Source organism: Zonotrichia albicollis, chromosome Z (assembly GCF_047830755.1).
Source record: "Zonotrichia albicollis isolate bZonAlb1 chromosome Z, bZonAlb1.hap1, whole genome shotgun sequence".
Lineage (NCBI taxonomy): Eukaryota > Metazoa > Chordata > Aves > Passeriformes > Passerellidae > Zonotrichia > Zonotrichia albicollis.
The window spans coordinates 37,278,798-37,298,472 of NC_133860.1; the positions used below are offsets into that span (position 1 = coordinate 37,278,798).

General features: G+C 35.8%; 1 protein-coding gene across 2 annotated transcripts in view; it reads left to right on the forward strand.

Annotated features, from left to right (window-relative positions):
* The window catches only part of NLN (neurolysin), a 36,580-nt gene that overhangs the window by 1,640 nt on the left and 15,265 nt on the right, over window positions 1-19,675 (forward strand). The window contains exons 2-6 of one of the 2 annotated variants that reach the window (XM_074532955.1): window positions 10,095-10,351; window positions 12,633-12,781; window positions 15,943-16,050; window positions 18,236-18,338; window positions 19,027-19,187. In XM_074532955.1, coding sequence (XP_074389056.1) covers window positions 10,095-10,351; window positions 12,633-12,781; window positions 15,943-16,050; window positions 18,236-18,338; window positions 19,027-19,187 — 778 coding nt within the window. Of the gene's footprint in view, window positions 1-10,080; window positions 10,352-12,632; window positions 12,782-15,942; window positions 16,051-18,235; window positions 18,339-19,026; window positions 19,188-19,675 lie in introns of both variants that reach the window. The other variant, XM_074532956.1, reaches the window with a different exon arrangement.

The window sequence follows — 19,675 nt, forward strand, 5'->3', positions numbered from 1 at the left end:
ATAAAGTGCACTTCTATTTTCTTTTTCTAATTTACATTTACATTCCTTTATTTGTACAGTCATTTTCACTCTTCTCCTTGACCATCTTTGTCTAACAGATTTTTCCATCAAAAAGAACACAAGAAGGTTTTTTTAATTTTTTTCATACAAAAGGTTTATCTTTGGTTGCAGTTTACATTTGGACAATGAGGATACCTCCTTCTTAAGTAAAAATCAGTAAAATGGGGAATGGTTGCTGCACTTCATTAATTGTGTTTTTTTTTTTTTCTCAAGTCATCATTTCAGTGTGCCCAAATAATTGTTTCATGAAAGACAGTATTCTTGACTGTGCCATAGTGACCTCCCAACTTTCCAAAGTTAAGGAGCTGGTCACAGCAATCTTGAATAGGTTCTGTCCCAACTTCTATTTTTCCTGAGGGCATCTTAACGTGAGATAAAAATGACCGTTCTTAGCAAGTGTCAAGTACTGTGCCTTACATTAAATAAAATGATGTTAGGGTTTGATTCTTTTGGTTAAAATAGGCAGCTTTGCAGAAGGAGGCTTTTTCCAATTATTTTTTTTCCCATTCACATTGAAAAGATTTAAAGAGGTACATTTAATGTGATAAAATACATGGGGAAAAACTGGCTAGAGAATTAAGCTAGATAATTAAGCATAATCCTCATTAGTTTATGAGGATACTCCTATATATGAAAAAAATAAAAGAAAACACACTGATTTAAGTAATTTTATTGTTCTAAAAAAATTCTTGAGTTCATGAGTTCTGGGGTGTTTCTTTGAAAATCTTCAAAATGAGGTTTTGAGTATGAAAATCCATGTACATGAGTGAGACAGGTACCAACACACTGCACTATATACACAATATAATGAAAGAAAGTGGAAAGATACTGTGAACACTGTCCTTTCTCTTGCTGAGGAAGAAAACCAGCAAGAAACTAAGGCTGGGAAAAGACAGAAGGAGGAATGACACTGGAGGACAAAGAAATGGGAAGAACTTCCATTGTAATTTTCTTATTTCATACTTACAACAATAATATATCCGTTTCTTTCATTGAAGTATCAGGTCCAACACCTCAGAAATGGCAAAGGCCAAACAAGGTATTTGGGACATTTTTTGCCTTTCCCTGTGATCTGTGGGCTGCATAAACTCTTCTGTATATTGCAGCAGCAATTTTTCCTGTGGTCAAAAGCAACAGCTACCACCTTTCTAACCACAGCAGGCTTCTGAGGAGCAGTTTGTCTATTAGATGGAATTTACAGAACAAAATTATTTCCTGGACTGGGTGAGACATAGCTGTTGAGCTGGCAAGCATTTGTGACCATTTATTTGACCCATGGAGCACCAGTTAGTCCATGCTAAAAAATGTTGTTAATGTATTTTGAGGACATACCTGTTCTGTCATTCTCACTATAAAGAAAGAAATGCCTGGCTTGGAAAGATTTCTTTAGAATAGTTTGAAAGTCTCACCATTGTTCAGCAGGAGTCAGGATAAGGTACCTTAGAAAACATGTAAAATTATATGTACATCTAGTATTATCTTTTCAGAACAGTCTAGGAATTAGGGACTTCTAGCAAAAAAACTGGTTTTTTCATATGATCTTGTGTAAAAATCTGTCCAGGAATACCTTTTTATATTGAAACTGCCTCCTAAAACTCTTGCTGGTTATGTTGAAAGTTACAGGTTAAAAATTGATCCTTGTTCTTTCTATCCATCCTCCTTATGATCATTTAGATCTTTGGAGTATTTCTTCAATTGTGCTTTATTCTGTGATTTTTTTTCCCCACTCCAAAGAATCCCACTCTAGTTAGTATTTGTACTTTGAGTGGAGTCCATTGCTCAATGCAGCTGATTGTTTCTAAGCCTTCATTATTTCTAAGTCATCATGACTTGGTAGAACAGAAAAAGGTTTTGGGAGAACAGAAGATGAGAGAGTTTAACTGTTCAGGTGATCAGAAATGCATGTATTATGCACGTAGCATGAATTTCTGTGCTTTGTTCTACTCCATCTCTACTAAATCCTATCATTTCTTTCTTTGCAGCTGCTGCTTTGTTGTTGTTTCTGTTGAACTGTTTTGTCTCCAGAATGATTAGTTGTCTCACAACTCCTCCTGTGTATGTAAAGTCAGAAGTGTGTGACTTTTATTAAGATTAAAATTCACTTTGTGTTAGTGGTTTTAAACTTTTCTGTGTTGTGACATTCTTTTTCATCTCTTTGTGGCTGCCTTTAGTACACTGCATTGTCGTGGGTAAATAATCATTGGTAAATTTTGTGACTTTATTAATCCCAGCTTTTTGTAGATGATGTATAAAGACATGAAAGAATACAGAACCCTGCATGGAACCTTCCAGGCTTCTGCAAGTCACACAGTTCCATTCAGAAAAATAAGCAGCCATTTTTACCAGCCTAATTTTTATAACCATTTACCTGCAAGAGGACCTACCTTCTCATCCCACAACAACATAGTTTCTTTAGGACCTTTTGGTCAATGATCTGTAGAAATAAAATAGATTATATTAACTGAACTATAGATTTTTGAGTCTGAATTTTTCTCTGAAGCAGAGACTCTTTTTTGGTAAATGTTGTCTATGTTTAGAGAAGGTGAGGTAGGAATGGTGGTGATTTTACTTGTTTCTGAGCAAAATATTACTGGGCATTTGTGTTTTTCATACCTTCTCTAACAGACACTATTTATTTCTTCAGTGGAAAGTTAAATAAGCGAAGTTCTTTGCCATATTGATTATGGTGAAACAATATTTCACATGGCCTGTAACCAGCCTGCGAAGCACAGTGTTACTGAATCACTTTTCACTCAAAAGCCAGAAAAGAAAGCAGGTTTCATTTCCTTTCTTAATTTGTGGTGTTGAGCAGGCTGTTTGGGAGCCTGCTCAAGGAGATAGGAAGACTGAATTAAGGTGGTAAACAGGTAAGGCAGAGTAGGTAATTATCTGATGTGAAGACACAGAGTTTTTCATCTTACTAGTGATGGCAAGGAAACATTTCTCATTGCTTTAACTGTACGAGACAAGATTAGTGAGAAGCCAAAGCATATTTCCATGGAAGAGGCTGTACTGATTAGCCCTGGCTATCAATCAGAGAAAGCGTTTACAAACTCCCAGTATTTTTCTCTGTCCTGCAGTACCAGCTGTTTTTCAGATAGAGTCAACAAGCTGTTTCTCATGCGTTAGCTGGTTGCATTCCTCTACTGAGCTATCCTGGGAGTGTGTTGTTTGTACTAAACAGCCCCCATTTGCTGTTTATGGCTCTCATGATGGAAATAGACATGCTTATGCAGCAGCATCTGAGAGAGCTGTAGGACCTTAAAAACAATATTTTTCCCACTGTGTTTCCACAGTTGACCTGACAGTAGAACCAAACAATAAGACAACCTCAGTGAATGCCTTGTCCCTCAGTATAGTACAATTACTGTGTGCAAGCATTGGTAAGAATATTCTTTCCTGAGATCCTGCAAGGGAATTATTTTGGTGGAGGTTTGCTGTGACACGCAATGGATACAGTTCACAGAATGCTGTGTAACCTAAATTAGTAGTACTAGTAATTTGTGGTTTGTGTTTTAGGGTATGTTGTTTTTTTTGTATTTGGTTCTTTGGATGTTGGGTTTTGTTCTGTTTTTTTCCCTAAAACCTTGTGTACCATAATGTTAGAGATCAGGCACTGCAGAAACCATACCCTAGCATTTCTGTGTGTTCTACTGCAGACTACTGTGTGGAAATCACCTCCTTATATGAAAGCCAATCAGACCAGTTTCCAAATTCATTTTGTTTAAAGACTGTTGGAGGAAAAGGGGAGAAGAAATAAGTAAGTTGTGTCATGTTAGAGTACACTGGTTTAGTTCCTACTGAAGGTCTGGGCTTTTTGTTAGCTGCCATAGAGCACTTTTTCAGTTAGTTTTCTCATGTTAATTCTGTTGGAAAACCAGTAAACATTTGTCAGATAGTAAAGTCATGAGCACTGAGGGTAATGTATCAATAAAGGATTTTAAATGTTTGTATGAATGTAGGTTTTGTTGACTTGCTCATTTAGATTGGAAGGGCTAAAAGTATAGTTAATGTTGACTGTACAGTGAACTCAGGTGCAGAGAATTTCTTTTTTCTGAAAGGTGTGACAAAATTAAGGTTTAGTGTCAAAAGCTTCTAGGTTTTCTGTTTCTTCTAATGCAGCTTTAAAAATCAGTTTCTAATGATCATTATGGGACTTTAAATTAGGAAGTACTAAACATGCTATCGTTTTGCTACAGTAAGATATGTCTGTGCCAAACACAGTTATGAAACAGAGCCAAATACTTTTCCAAGGAAAATGGCCCAGGAATTCAAGGCATGTATTCACTGTTCCATATACTGTTAAGAGCCAGACAGATGAGAGGACTGAGAAGTGAAATGGAAAAAGGATTTCATATGTGTTTGTCTGGCAGGAAGAAGCCATATATTGAAGGGTTTTAGTTTCATTCCTTTGGCTTAGTTGAAATAATGTTGCCCTGTGATCACCTTTGAGCCATTTAACTCTGCTGGTTCTGTCTTGGATTTTTTTTTTTTCTGTTCTTGTTTTACCCTGTCCTACCCAGTTATCTTATTTTGGTTGATTTTGTCATTGCTTTTCTATTAGATACACAGTCATCACTGTCAGTTCTTGTCTAAAGTTGTGCATCATAACTGAAAGTAATATAAAAGTATATTTTAAATTCAAGCAAAACCTAAGGATCTCTAATAATATTTTAGCCCGTTAAACTTTTTATAAAGCACATCCTGTGAAACAGAAAACAGACCAATGGTACTGTACGTTTTATTAGATGCTGTTGAATTGAGATTTGGTTTTGAAATCTTTTTTAATTTCATTTATTTTTTTTTTAATTCCTTTGCATGTGAGGCTTGCCTGTTAAAAACTTTACTTAAACCAGCCTGTCTGCTGTAATTTCTATATATTTGGTACTACTTGACTCTGACTTCCAGGGAAATACTGATATATGGCATGGTACTCAAGTACCAAACAGCTTGTCCTGAGGCATGCTGTCAGGTTTTTTTATTGCCTTAGTAGGGTGTATCTGGTTTTTTGTTTTGTTTTTCGTTTTGGTGAGGCCGCTAGGTGGAGTCAGAACCTTGAGCCCCTGTGGATATTGATTTACAGGTATCTATCTAGTGGGAACAGTCTTCAGATACACAGTGCTGCTTTCCAGCATGCAGCACTGCATCTCCTGCAGCCTGGAAGACCAGCAAGTGTTGTTTAGCTAAGATATGCTGTTTCAAAAAATAGAAAGACCAAAATGTTTCTCTTGAATTTGAACTCCAGCATTTTTCATACTGAATGTTACTGATTGAAATAGCTGTTTATGGCACTAGTTGTGATTTGCAAATCCGATCTTACTCATATCCGTAGAAATGTCCTCTGAAGGTCCAGCAAGAAAGACTTAATTGTGTTTATTTGTATTAGAATATTTAAGAACTCGATGACTAAATTACCTGAATTTGTTCTCTCTCTCCCTCTCTCTCACACACACAGCCCTCTGTCTTTCTCTCTTTTTGAAATCTTGGCTCTCACTTCACTTTCTGAAGCTGTTATTCTCTTTTGTCAAGAGAGAATACAGTTTTCCATCCTGTATGAATCCAATATACCCTGACTTTTGTGTGGCTATATGGAACTGTCAAATGTGTTTGCAAGTACAATAAATTGGTCTGTATATATTTTTCCCAGAAATACATTAGTTCATTTACTTCACTCTGTAAAATTATACTTGTCATTTTAACTAATACTGTTTAGATGAAGATTAATTTGAAAACTGGAAGTGCCATTAAAAAGTCTTTGATGGAATTAAAATTATCATTTTGTAATCAAACTTAAATGAGATAGCAGGCTTAAATTTTGACTGTATTATATAATGATTCTCAGTAGTAGGAGCCTCTTGGCTTTTGTCTGTATTTTCTAAAGCTGGTGCTATGCCTCCCTGCTGCTTTTTCACAGATTGTGGCTTTCTTGTTTTATTTTAATAGTGTTAATGGAACATGCCAACAAAAGGCTGCTTGACTCACATTTCAATCACAGAAAATGTTTCTAAGCAAAACCAGACTTACATAAATGTTTAAGATATTGCTCAAGTTAAAAATCAAGTCTGTAAATTCAATTGCATTGTTTGTCTTTGCAGCAGTTATGGTGGCCACTGTATTGCTGTAATGGAGTATTATAAAGGTTCTCCTTTGTAAAATCAAATCAAATTTCTATTGTCCAGAAGCAGCAAGTAATCAAATTGTAGATTTTTTGGTGAAAGAAATTACCTGGCATTCTGCAATTATTGCAGCCTGCAATTTAGAAGCTTTGCTTTCTTCTTTTAAAATCTTTTTTAGAAGTAACTACTAAAGTTTTAAGTGTTATTCGACTTACTCTGCTTTTGGTAGAAAATACCATTCTTACTGCTTTTGGGATTGGCAGATTAGCTGGTTTCACAAATTATGTTTTCACCATAATTTATGAAAACAGCTGTGTCTGTAATAATCTGTGTTATAACTGAAAGTCCAAATGAAGTCTTTGTTCTGATGTTCTCCTGAATGGATGAAGCACTGCACAAATGCATAAAATATTTCAGTCAGCCCTGTATGTCGTTCCATTAGCATTATTAGATGCCATGGGGCTCACCCCAGAAAAAAGCTGGTGCAAGTTGTCAATAGAGACCAGTTAGATATTTACTATAAAAATGCAATATAAATAAAGTTGTGTTAATTTTGAAGGACCTGAAATGCAGGAACTGGAAGGGGCATTTGGGGTGATCAAATCTAGTCCCATGCTACCTTAGGTAACCAAGTAACCTAATACATTTTATAAGCCAGTCAAGCACCATGTTATAAATAGACTTGCTGGGACTTACTGGACATCTCTTTCAGAGTCTCACTGCTCTGATGCTTATATATGTCTGTTGCAATTCCAGCTTTCATGTAGTCCTGACCAATTTATTCTAATTTGTTCTTATGCCTGTATTGCCTGTTTGCATCAATAGCTCTTTTTACTTTAGGACATTTAAGTGGTATGCTTAATGACAGCAATCATCTTGAGACTCTCTTTGCTAGACTAAATTCATGATTTCGTATGTAGTTCTGACAGTAGTGAAAATTTAGGTTGCTGCTGACACTTTTTACTTTACTGACATTTTGTTTAGGCCAACACAGCTGTTTTGAAGTCACTCATCAAAAGGGCAATTACCTGGCAAAAAGCTGTCACCCCTGAATGTTTTTGGTCCACTTCATTTTTCCTATATGCTGTCCTGAATATTTTCTAAGTATCACTGTAGATAACAGTTGTGCTGATGCCATTGATGGAGTGAAGTACAGAGGCAGAAATGAGCATGAGAGGAAGGAACACTGACAGAAATGTCTTAAGGCAGTGCTGTTGCTGGACATGAGCCTTAGCCCAGGCTTGTTCAGATACCTCTTAGTGTTCTGCTCTACACCAGAGAAAACTGAGTGTGATAGCTGAAACAGTTTGAACCAAACAGTTCAGGCATTACCAACAGTCTATGCAAGGCAACATCCTTCCATCTAATTAAACTGAATCAGCTTCTGATTGCTCAGTGCAAGCAGTAGTTGGGCGTTCTGTAATGTTGGTGCTGTTTACCTAAAGCAAGTCTAAAATAATATTTGTACCTGCTTGGTTCAGTGTTTGAAGAAAACTCTTCACTGTTGCATCTGGTTCTTAGAATTATTAATAGAACTTATATTCCAGTTATATATCTGGGAAGTTAAAGGTTTCCTCAGTGATACAATTTCATTTTTTGATCTACATAAATGCTTGCATTTCCTATCAACAGAACAAACAAGATATCAGCATTTCAAAACTGGGCAGTTCTGTGTTTTCCTGTTTCTAACAGGTAGTCAACAACTTGCTGGCACTTATGCCAATAATTTTTAAAGCTCTCAAATTTATAGCTATATGTCTTAATTAAGCTAGCCAATGTACTAAGAAAATTGGGTTGCATCTTTTTTTAGTATTTAAAAATAGTGTTCTCGGGTAATCTGAGACCCTGTATTCCCTTTCATGAACTTCAGTTCAGTCCAACTTTAATTATTAATAAATCTTATTGCACACACTGAAATTGATGTAATATGTTGGTGCTGTGACTGTTTTAGTGTTTGCAGATATGCAGTTGGTCAGAGGCAGGGCTGTATTGTCTAAATTTCTGGGTGAAGATACTGAATGACTGAAAGCAATATGTTCTCTTTTAAAATATCTGCTTAGTATCCTTCACTTTACCATACTTTTTGTTGCTCAGGCTGTTGTTTTCCTTTGACTTCACCTTACTTTTATTTTGACTTGAGTGTGAAACATTGTGTAGTCTTCCTCATGTTCTTGGGTGTGGGTGGTGTGGGGTAGAGTTCAGAGCCATGAGCCTTTTTCTGAGGAACTTCCCTTTACCTCCCAAGAGGTTTTACCAGACCTTTGTAGCAATGTCTGAAAAACTAGATACAGGGCAGCCCACTGAGAATCTGTTTGTGACTTAATGAAGTACTGTTCCTTAATGGATTTGTAGATTCAGGGTAGATTTCAGTAGATTTTGGGGATGGGAAATGAACGCATTCTGAGAACCTTAATACTTAAGCTTTTGCTTTCATGGCAGCAGCTTCATTTATCCTGAACTTTTATCTGAAAGTAAAAGTTTCAGTACTCCAGTGGAGAAGTTACTAATGCCCTAGTGCCAGCACTCAGTTGGTATCAGAAAAAAAGAACAGAGGTGGAAGAAATGTTCTTTATTCACACATCATTTTCAAAGTGAAATTGTCAATAATCTGGACACAGATCTTCCTGTATGCCACTAAAGGGAAAAATAAACAACTTACCTACATTGGAATGGAAAGATATGAACAATCTGTAGTAATAAGGAAAATAAAGTTTCAACATAAAGCATGGGTAGAAATGTTGTCTTTTGTGTTTGTCTTGCATCAAATAATTTCGGTTAGGCTATTTGTGGAGAAATTCTGTTATAGAATTGTAAGACTTTTGACAAAAAAGTTTTGCTTTCCTTCAAACAGAAGATATGTATGCAGCCCTTCTCAGTTTGTTGGCATTTCATTCTTCTGCTTTGCTATGCCTTCAGGCCAAAATTGACTGTCTTTTATGCATGTTCCCTGCATTGTATGCCAAAACCTCTCTGTGCACTTTTGCACAGATTTTACAATAAAATCAATACAGGTACAATGGCTAGTGTTAAGAGAAAAGGTTACTTAATGTAAAACAGTGTGAAGAAAACATCCCTTTATTAGCAAGATCTCTGTGTATTTCTTTAGTTATTGTTGAAAATTTTAAGTTGTCATTATTACCATAACAACATGTGATTTAGTTTTTTTTAATTATGTAGCTGAAATAGGAAGACAGATAATAAGTCTCTGACTGTCAGAGACTGGTAGTATGATAGTAAAAAATGTAGCAAGTTTGACTACTTGAATGCAAGCTTAATTTTAAAGAAGCTGAAATACAGTTGATTAGAACTATAGTTGATAGATTATTAATACCTAAATCATAGTAAAGGATTGTACCTCTTCTCGTAAAAGAATGAAAAAGCCTATCTAAAATCCAACACAATTGAAGGAATAAATTTGCAAATGAGTAGCAACTAGGTTTCCTCCCATACTGATTATTTCACAGAAATCCTGTATAAATATAAAATTATTTGCTGTTATGAATACAATCAAGTGATGGTTTTTATGTCTTATTTTGTGCAACTTTGCAGTTATTCTTTGTCATCTACAAATTACTATGTGGGTTTTATTCTTTATTTCAAAAATGTTTGTACTGTCTACTTCTGTAGAGTTCCAGTAACTGCAGTGCTGTTTTCCTTAGAAGGTTGAGTCATAGTTTAATCTGTATGGTTTTGTCAATACCAAATGTTTCATCCCTGTTTGCACTTAGTCATACTCTAAATGAAAAAGATAGAAGACAGATTTATTTTAAAATTAGACTTAATTGATAAAGATAACAGCTCTACAAAGGACTTTGTTCCTCCTTCTAAAAATATTCTGATGCTGGTTTTTTAATGTTTACTGTGAACTGTCTCTTGAACTGGAATCTTGCTATGTAAAGATAAGTTTTATACTTTCAGGTCCATTGGGCCACGGCTTGTGTTGAGAATGACATTAGGAGCAGAAATTACTAGCCAGCTCAAGGCTTCTTCATACATAGCAGCAGGACGAAACCTTTTGAGATGGGACCTGTCTCCAGAGGAAATTAGAACAAGAACAGAAGAACTTATCAGGAAGACAAAACATGTATATGACAGCATTGGGATGCTTGAAATTGAAGAAGTAACACATGAAAATACCATACGGGCTTTGGCAGATATAGAAGTGGAATATGCAGGTTAGCATGTGTTTTCTATATTTCTTTGCATAAGGCATTCCATCTGCACATAAGGAAGCACTGAGAAAAAATAGTTGTTGCTTCCAATTTTGATCCCTGCTGTTCTTGTGTGGAATGTGTAGAGGCCTCTCAAGAGTCCATAGTCTTTCAGGACCTCCCAGAGGCCTACATTAGTCACCTGTTTTGGTTTTGCATGTGAAGCTCCAGCCAGTTACATTTCCAGCCCTGTGCAGCTGCCAGGGGACACTGCAGCAGTGTGGGCTGCAGTGTCTGTGGTATGTGTAGTGCATTGCACGTGGTATGCAGTGCTTTTTTCAGACACTGCGGAATCTGACACCAGCAAGCTGAATGGAGTAATGGAAATGTTGATAAACTGCTAAGGAAGAAAATGTGATGATGAGGGAATTTTGAGTGTGCTATTGAAAGAAGGCTTCTTTACTTGCTCACATTTAAATTGTGGCCTCTGAGGTCTTGAAGAATCCAGGGAGATATTGGTCATGCAGTCACATCTAGATCATTCTGAATGAATTGTCAAGCCATACCAATATGTGGATGGGTTTTAATGGTCAAACACAGGTCATTCCGTTAATTTGTTAATAATTGTCAGAGGAACAAGTAGAACACAAACTGCATATTGCATATCTTCATTGAGAAAGACCTTTCAGGTGGTGGCTGCATTATTTATAAAACAGTGAGTGTAATAGATGTCAAATTCTTTTAATACTCTAAAAAATTCTACAGTAGCCACACAGGTGCTAGAAACAGCCACCTTGGCTGGGAGCAAAAATCTTTCACTAGCAGAAAAGCACATTCACTAACAGAAAAGTTGGCATCTCAAATGATTATACTGTAATATTAGTCTGGATTTCACATTAAGTTGCACATACAGTGAATTGGCTGGAATTTTATTCTGGCATACTCAGAAAGACAGTAATTTTCAAAAAAAAGCCTGCTGCCAGCTTCAGTGTTAGTTATACCAAAATACCAATTTGGTATACTTATTGTAAATCTTTTTACCACAAAGATTTACGGAAGGAAAATCTATGTTTGCCTCAGAAAACATTGGTCATCAGCTTTTCAGCACAGCCACCAAGACTTGATGGAAGATGAAAGTTTTTCACTACGTACTATTGCAGTAGTGGGTCACATTTAAGCTTTTAATGCTAATCTTCAAAGCTGTGTGGGAAATTATCATGACCTGCTGTGAAACAGCCCATGGCATCTGAGAGGGATGTATTACCACGGCAAGACTTCCATAAGAAACTTGGAATTTAAGGTCTGTGTGTCCATTTCACATAAAGACCTACCCCAGTAACTGCAGCTCATTATCCAAAAAGACAGAGATGACAATAGACTTTAAATTACACTTGGAAGCTGCCAAAACTCAGTTTATAGTTTTGAAACATCTTTGCATAAGGGCAGGAGGCGAAGGGGCAAGTTTCCTATAAACTTCAAAAAGAATCACATGCCCATGGTTGCATTTTTGACTCTGTCTCAGAGATTGATAAAATGACTGCATATCACATAAAATTACAAAGCTTTGTATCAACCTAATATGTTGCTACTCTAAAGTCTACTTTTGGAAAGGTAGATGGTAGAAACATTGTAATTTGATTTTTAAATAAGCAGATTCATTTGTATTTTAGGATTTCTATTCAATGTCATTATAAGATGTTATATTCCTTTAATAGCAAGAATTTACTTAATCTTAAAAGTATATTCTAAAAAAGTAGTAATACTCAGCTTCCAATCTCTAGAAGTTCAGAATGCACAGACAGCATCTTCCCTGTTTGCCATGTTGTTTCTTCCTAAACACAGAAGAGTGCAGTACATGGGGATTTGACACTGTGCTCATAACAATGTAAAAATAACTTCAGGACAGATGGGCATATTTGAAAGATTCGGAGCTTCTGGCTTTAAATGCTAACATGGAAGCATCTGTGCCAGCTATGAAACGTCAGTCTTCACTTACATGACTTTTGGAAGATGAAGCATTTTTAATGTATTTATATACCATTCAGCTGATTTTGTAGAAGATTATGAGATAATTAGGCTTGGGGTTTATAAATCTTCTGTAAAATATTTATGTGTTACAATGGTGTGTGATTTTGTCCTTCCACCTGTTCAGTTTTATATTACATGTAATCACTTTATTTGCTATATGTGTCAGGTTGCTTTGGATACTTTTTTCTTATGTCTTTTATAAATTACAGAAGAGGGAAAGCTCCTTATCCTTAAAGCATGTCTATCCTTCTGTGTTCATTGCTTCTTGTCTAAACAGTGGAAAGAAGCATGTTGGATTTTCCCCAGCACGTCTCCCCTGACAAAGAGATACGCTTAGCAAGTACAGAAGCTGACAAAAAACTGTCAAATTTTGATGTGGAGATGAGCATGAGGGAAGACGTGTTTCAGAAGATTGTTTATTTACAGGTAAATAACAGTATGTCTGCATAAGTTGTGACATGTATCTAAATTTATCTAAAATTATTTGGCATACACAATGCTTTTCAAAATAACTTTGTGTTTCCTCTGTGTCTGTGCCACTCAAATCTTTCCAGTGGGACATTGCTGTACATCAGAAAACACTGTATTATTGTGTGTTCCTACTCTTTGCCTCTCATATCTAGATCTGTGTATCCTTCTCTCTCCATTGCAATGCTTGCTCTCCAGTGCAAAGCTTTGACTTTTGTCTAGTCTTCCAAAGAACTGATACAAGCAATCTAAACTAAAAGAGGGAAACCTGTTAGGAAAAAACTTTTTTGTTTTCTACTGGCTGAGCTTGTTCCAAGAGGGAGGGAAGAAAACAGGGAGTACAGCGCTTACATTATCTTATATTGCTCTTGAATTTGTGTCCAAAATTCTGCTTTATTAAAAAAGTTGAGAATTTTAAATTTAAAAGTTGTTTTAAGTTATGTAGGTTAATGAGAATATATAAATGGTATTGACCTCTGAAATTACCTCTTTTGATCAGCTAGTTATAGACAATTACATTCTATCCTCTTCATCTGTTTCTTCAGTCTCAAAATAAAACTAAGTTAAAAGATGCATTTAGTGTTGAACCAGCTTCTGTCCTTTTTGTGTTTCTATTTAGCTTCTCTTTTAATTGATCACCTATAGGTATCTCATATTCTTCGTTTGTACTGCTTATTTTGTAGCTCAAAGAAAGAATATTTGGTTGTATCAGAAAGAATATTTGATTTTGTTCCAATATGTCTGGTGATGTTTAGTAATAATTTTCTTATAAGTGTAATGGATAATGCAAGGATGCTATCTAATGTGATAACAAAAAATATATGTTTTTCTATGTTTTATATGTGATTTTTTCCTCTCAACCCCACTGATTTTTAATCTTCTTCTAACACTCATAAAATACTGGAGCCCTGTTTCTTGGAGTCACCATTTTGGTTTTTTCAGGCTTGAGTGGGAATTAGAATAATACTTGCAGAACCATACTAAATGGCCTTCCATTACCATTGCCTTCTTTTGCTGTGTTTTCCAGGGAAATTTTCAAGTGTTCTCCTCGAGCTGGGTATTCTTGTTACATATTTGTGGAAGTATATAATAACCCCACTCTGACTGTGTTCTGTTGTGTGTTGGCAGATGGTGCCTCGTGTTGATTTTTTCCCTTCTGTATTTTTATGTTGGTTTTTTCTTCTTCCCCTGCTCTGTTGCTAGTAATTAATTGATTGATTTGTATGATTGATTTGTATATGGTATCTACAGTGATTTTCCCCACCCTCATCTAGAGAATGCACAGATACTCTGAGGACTAACCTTTACATGTCTGTGTATCTATCTATTTTTAATTTACAGGACTATCTGACAGTAGGTAGTGAAAACTGATTGCTGTTACTCACTACAATTACTCTCTTAATTTTTTTTCCTCATTTGGTGTTTTCTTATTTCATTTTCCCTTGCAGCAGTCTTTGACCTTTGTAACAGTTAGAATTTTTGCCTAAGTCTCTGTTTAAGTTTTTTAGATTTTTTTCTTAACTGCAGCATGCAAGCATGTTTTAGCATTAGTTTGCCAGAGAGGCAACTTCTGAGTATATATCCACTTCTAATAACTGTTAAACTAGTAGGAGTTTTGCTCTCAAGCAAACATGAAATTTCCAGTAGTGCCAGACTGGTCAAATATTTGTATTATTTAATCATAAAATTATTGTAAATTTTTGCTAAATTTCTAACACCTTCTCCTGTTAGAAACTCTCAGTTTAAAAGTCAGGCTCCGAGAACATGAATAAAGAACTTCCACAAACAGAATTCAGATTTCGGCTGAAATTATTTCACCAATTCAAAAAAGCAGTAAACAATTGGATTAAATCAGACTTTTCATGGCCTCACTGGTGATTTAATAATTCAGGTAGATTAATTTATTTTCATGATCTTTCAGGGGGCCAGATTATATTGGGGTGAGGAGAATGAGGGCCCTCACACTCCTGTGTTATTTATAACACAGCATACTAAGAGATGAGCAAATCTGCTTGACCTCAGTGACTTGCAGAATGCTTTAGCTCCCCTTAATGGGGACTAAAGTTTTCTAAATTAACAACAGTACTCCTTCTAAATTATGCTTAATTTAAGAGCTGTTGGTGGAGGAAAATGATTGAGGTTTTTACATTTAATTCAAGAAAATGTTAAAATAATATAGTCACTTTCTTTTCCCCACACATTAGAGGGGAAAATTTCTTCATAAAATTAGGCCTTTGAATATGCTCCATATTTTATTCTTTGAAAAACTTGTATTTTGAGTTTTGAAACTTGGAATAAAGGTGAATTTGGTAGTGAAACTATAATTTTAAATTTTGTAACGCCTAACATGCTCATGCTGACTAGTAGAGGCATGCTTAAGAATGTTGCCTGTCTGCTCCACCCACATGCCCTCAGGAGAGCCTGATATAAAGAGCTGCTTCAGGTTTTGTTTGTGGAATTCTAAGTAGGTTTTGTTTCTTGCTCTGTCTGAAGGTTTCTTCCTGGAATAAATTAGCAGGGTTCTCCAAAACAACTATGAAATGGTATATAAAATCCTCAACCATGACAATTCTAAACGTTCTGAGAGTTCCAAAATTTCATGTGTGTAGTACTTACAAGATGATGGTCCTTGTTGGTCCCTTCCAACTCAGAATTTTCTGTGACACTGTTTTATTTTTGTCACTGAAGCCTTGTTTTGGAGAAGACAAATATGCTCAAATTTTATGCCATCTGAGGTCCCAAAGTGACACGTCTAATCTTTTAGGGTTTCAATCCCTCAGACTTTTAGGGTACAGTGATAGCACTGATTTTCCTCAACTATGTAAATGAAAGCTATCTCTACAGGAGAAGCTTAAGTGCACTGTACTGTAAACTGAAAGGGCTTGCGATTATGACAGCATGTAAATGTGCTGAGACACTTGGAAAGAATATTATTTTTAAAACATTCTATATTAATGTAAGAATATTATTGTGTAATGTAACTGTTTTGGTGGAGTTCTTCCCATTAAAATCCAGGATGTTCCCTTTTTTAATATGACTGTGTTCTCAAGTACAACTCTGTTGAAACCCCTCTAATGCTTGAATATTATAAATTCAATTATCCTATACTGTCATTTCAGCAAACCTGTGATCTTGAAAATGTAAAGCCCGAAACAAAGCGATATCTAGAGAAATCTGTTCAAGTGGGGAGAAGAAACGGACTCCATCTTCCTAAAGAAGTGCAGAAAGTAAATATGGACTTTTTTTTATAAAGCAAACATTACCAACTGTTGAAGGGATAAGTTTATGGTTAGTTAGGTGTACTAAGCATATATTTGAAGGTCATGCTTTTGGATCTGCTGAATTACTGCTCTAATCTTAACTCTTCTTACTTCCAGATACTTACATCCTTTAAATTTCAATCACTTGAAGGTTTTTAAACTAATTTGATAGACATCCATGATACATAGTAGACAGAGGTGGTCTGCATCACTTCATAGTCTTGAGACTAAAAGAAGCCTAGCTGAAAAAGTTGTATTATATATTGCGATTGTAGAAATAGATTCCTAGGGAAGATAACTCTCAAAAAGGCTACTAGTGAGTCTGCGCTTCTATTCAAAAGTATGTATAACTGTTGCAAACACACAGCTACACTAGTTTCAGTTAACTGATATTGTAAAATGTGTCTAAGATTTTAGACCTGAAAAAAATCAAAGTAGCTTAGAGGAGAAAACAACCTGGTCTTTGAATTTTTCTTCATTAAGGGAGAACTGGCTTAGAAAGCAATTGTCAGACAATGAGGAAGTAAAATTGTCAGTATCTGAAATGCTGTGGCATCCCACCCTTAATGGCAAGGGAGCACTCAAGATGCATACAATGCTTGTGGTTGAAAGGAACAACAAAATCAAGGGGTCTGCAAAAGCTGTATACAAACTTTGATTAGTAAATTATATACATGGTATGGAAATTGGCACGTTAGTCCCTGACCTAGCATAAGCACATAGGAGTGGATTTTGGATAAAAGGGATAGAGTGAAGGGGAAAAGACAGTGAGATAAATTAATTGAAGAGAGGAAGAGAGAAAGAAAAAAGGGAGTGAGATTCATGCCTCCAGCATCAATACAGCTGCCTAGGTGTCCAGAGTCCTAGGGGCACTGCCTGGGCCTGGATGGGGGTGCTGTTTTATAGACAGGCTTTTCTTGCCCTGGAGAAAAGTTTTGCACTTTCTATGTAAATTAGTTGTCATGCACAGTCTGTTCTTTACACTGTGCTGGAAATGGGTCAGAGGGCTTTGGGTCTTTGGTGGTCTTGTTCTCCCCATAGAGTCTGTGCCTGGTTCTCCACCTCATTTCTCTGTTTGTGCTGTGCTGAGCTGTGCTTATCTCCAGGAGGTAGATCAGAGACCTTTGTCCCAGAGGAGTGCTGTCCTAGCTCCGAGTGGCCCCTTGTCCAGTCACATCTTGTTCTTTCTCACAGCATGTTGTTGCCAGCAGTCCTTGGCTGTTGTTACCTGAAGTCCTTGGTTGGCGGCACAGCCACCCTGCTATTGGTGTCTGAGACAAACACACTAGCTCTTATCTTGTGGGATTCTACAGATGCCAGCATAGTTGTCTTCAAATTCTGAGTGATATTTCTGACTATATTATGACCTTTATTTCTGACTGTTGAATAGACTTAACCCTTTGTAGAAAATAATCAATCTTCATCCACATCCTTCTGCTAATGAGAGTAGTTTGATGTGTATTTTCATATAACTGATACCTCTAAAGGTATTTTGAAATTACTTAGGGAACAATAGTTGAAATACATTTAGATTTTTATTTGGTGTGCATTCTCTTACTTGTAACTACGATGTTTGTTTGAACTTGACAATAACATGTAGAAACTTGCTATGAGATACATTAGAAAATGTTTCAGAAGTAGGACTATCAGGGTTTTACAACAGGTTTTAGAATGGCTTTTTCTTGTGAGAGCAATATGCTTTCTGTCATACCATACCTGTACAATTCCAAAACAGTGTTTTTGAGTAGGTTGCATGCTTTTTAACTCTCTTCATTCTCATTGATCTCAGTGGATATTTTTACATGTAAAATTGTAATTTAGCTGTTCAAATAAAAAAATATTTTAATTTTGGCACATGAAACTGTTTAGTGAATCTGTTTAATCTCTTTAGTCCTCTCTAAGCTGAGTTTAAAATGTTGAAGGGATAGCCCTTGGTCACAATATCGCTCAGGACTGAAAGAAACATAAAAGGAACACTGACAGGGTATGAAGTGTGATGCTACCTGCAAAGTGTTATTTGCTCAGTCCTGGTATTTACTGTATGTTAGTAGAGAGCCTATCTGAAAAAAATGAAATATTATTCATGTGGAAGATAAAAATTGCCAGCTTTGATTTTTGTTTTTCCACTAAGTTCAGTTTATACCCAATACAGGAAATAAAGACAATGAAGAAAAAAATGAATGAGCTATGTATAGACTTTAACAAAAACCTGAATGAGGAAAACACATTTCTTGTATTTTGTAAGGAAGAACTTGGTGAGTAGAGTTTGCTGTTTCTGTTTTTTCAACCTTCCAGTTTTACTGGAGTAACTGATTTTTGCCCCATGCATTATGGTTAGATGAAGTGAAATTCTGACTGTTTCTCAGTCCTTTCTGTTTCCTTTTTTAGTCCTTCTCCAGAATCAATTCAGAGTTATCTTTTACAGGTGTTCCTGGTGTCTTCATACATTTGTGCTTCCTGAGGTTTTTGCCTTGCATCAATGTCCTACTTCATTTAGCATGACTTTACTCTGTTCCTTTTCTCAGTTATCATCAAACAATCACTTGTGTAATTATTGGAAAAGCTTTTTTAGTCCTGTAATAAAGTTTAACTAATTCAGAAATTTAAACAAAGCTAGAGATTTCATGTGACAGAGAATTTGGGGATTCATTATCTAAAGGCATCACATAAAATGTGCTCTAATAACAGAGATTTTTTTTTAATGGTATTCAGTTTTTATCTGGAGGCCTTACATGTTTTTCTCGTTTGCTCTCAAGTGTTTCCAAATTTTGCTTTGCGTGGTGGAACTTGAAAAAGTTTTAGCAAATTGTAGAAAAGGGGGCATATTTCTGTGGAGATTTCTGATCTCAAAGTGGATTGCAGCAAAACAAATGGCAACAGTCTCACAAAAATGGGGGAGTAGATAATTTAGGTAAATATTGTTTATTTAATTTTGTTCTATAGATGGCCTTCCTGATGACTTTATTAACAGTTTAGAGAAGACTGAGAAAGACAAATATAAAGTTACCTTAAAGTATCCCCACTATTTTCCTGTTATGAAGAAGTGCTGTGTTTCAGAAACCAGGAGAAAAATGGAACATGCCTTTAACTCAAGATGCAAAGAGGTATGTTGTGTACTGGCTGTTCTACAGTGCAGTGACAGAGTTGAAAAATTGAGCTAGACATTCAAATGTTAGGTTTGAGCTTTGCACATTGTGGAGTATTTTGAAATCAAAACTTACTAGTATGATCTTTAACAGTGCCTTGCTCCAATTTATTCTGATATCCTTCTGAGACCTTAGAAGTTGACAGTCTGTCTCTGTGTGCATATCTTAATGTTCAAGTGGTTCTGTTAAAAGAAGTGGGATCTTGATCTTCTGTGAAATTTCCCTACAGTGTTCTGTAGATGCCTATGGACACTTTCCTCACAGTAGAGAATGTCTGATTGTGACTTCTGTAGTCCATTGAGATTTTTCAGAATAGAGAGGGGTTATTTAAGCCCAGGTTTTAATTATAAATACAGATGATCAAATGTGAAATCAACAGATTGCATATGTGCACAACTAGACAGGTACAAAATTTTAAAAGCATTGAAAGATATAGAGTATATGTC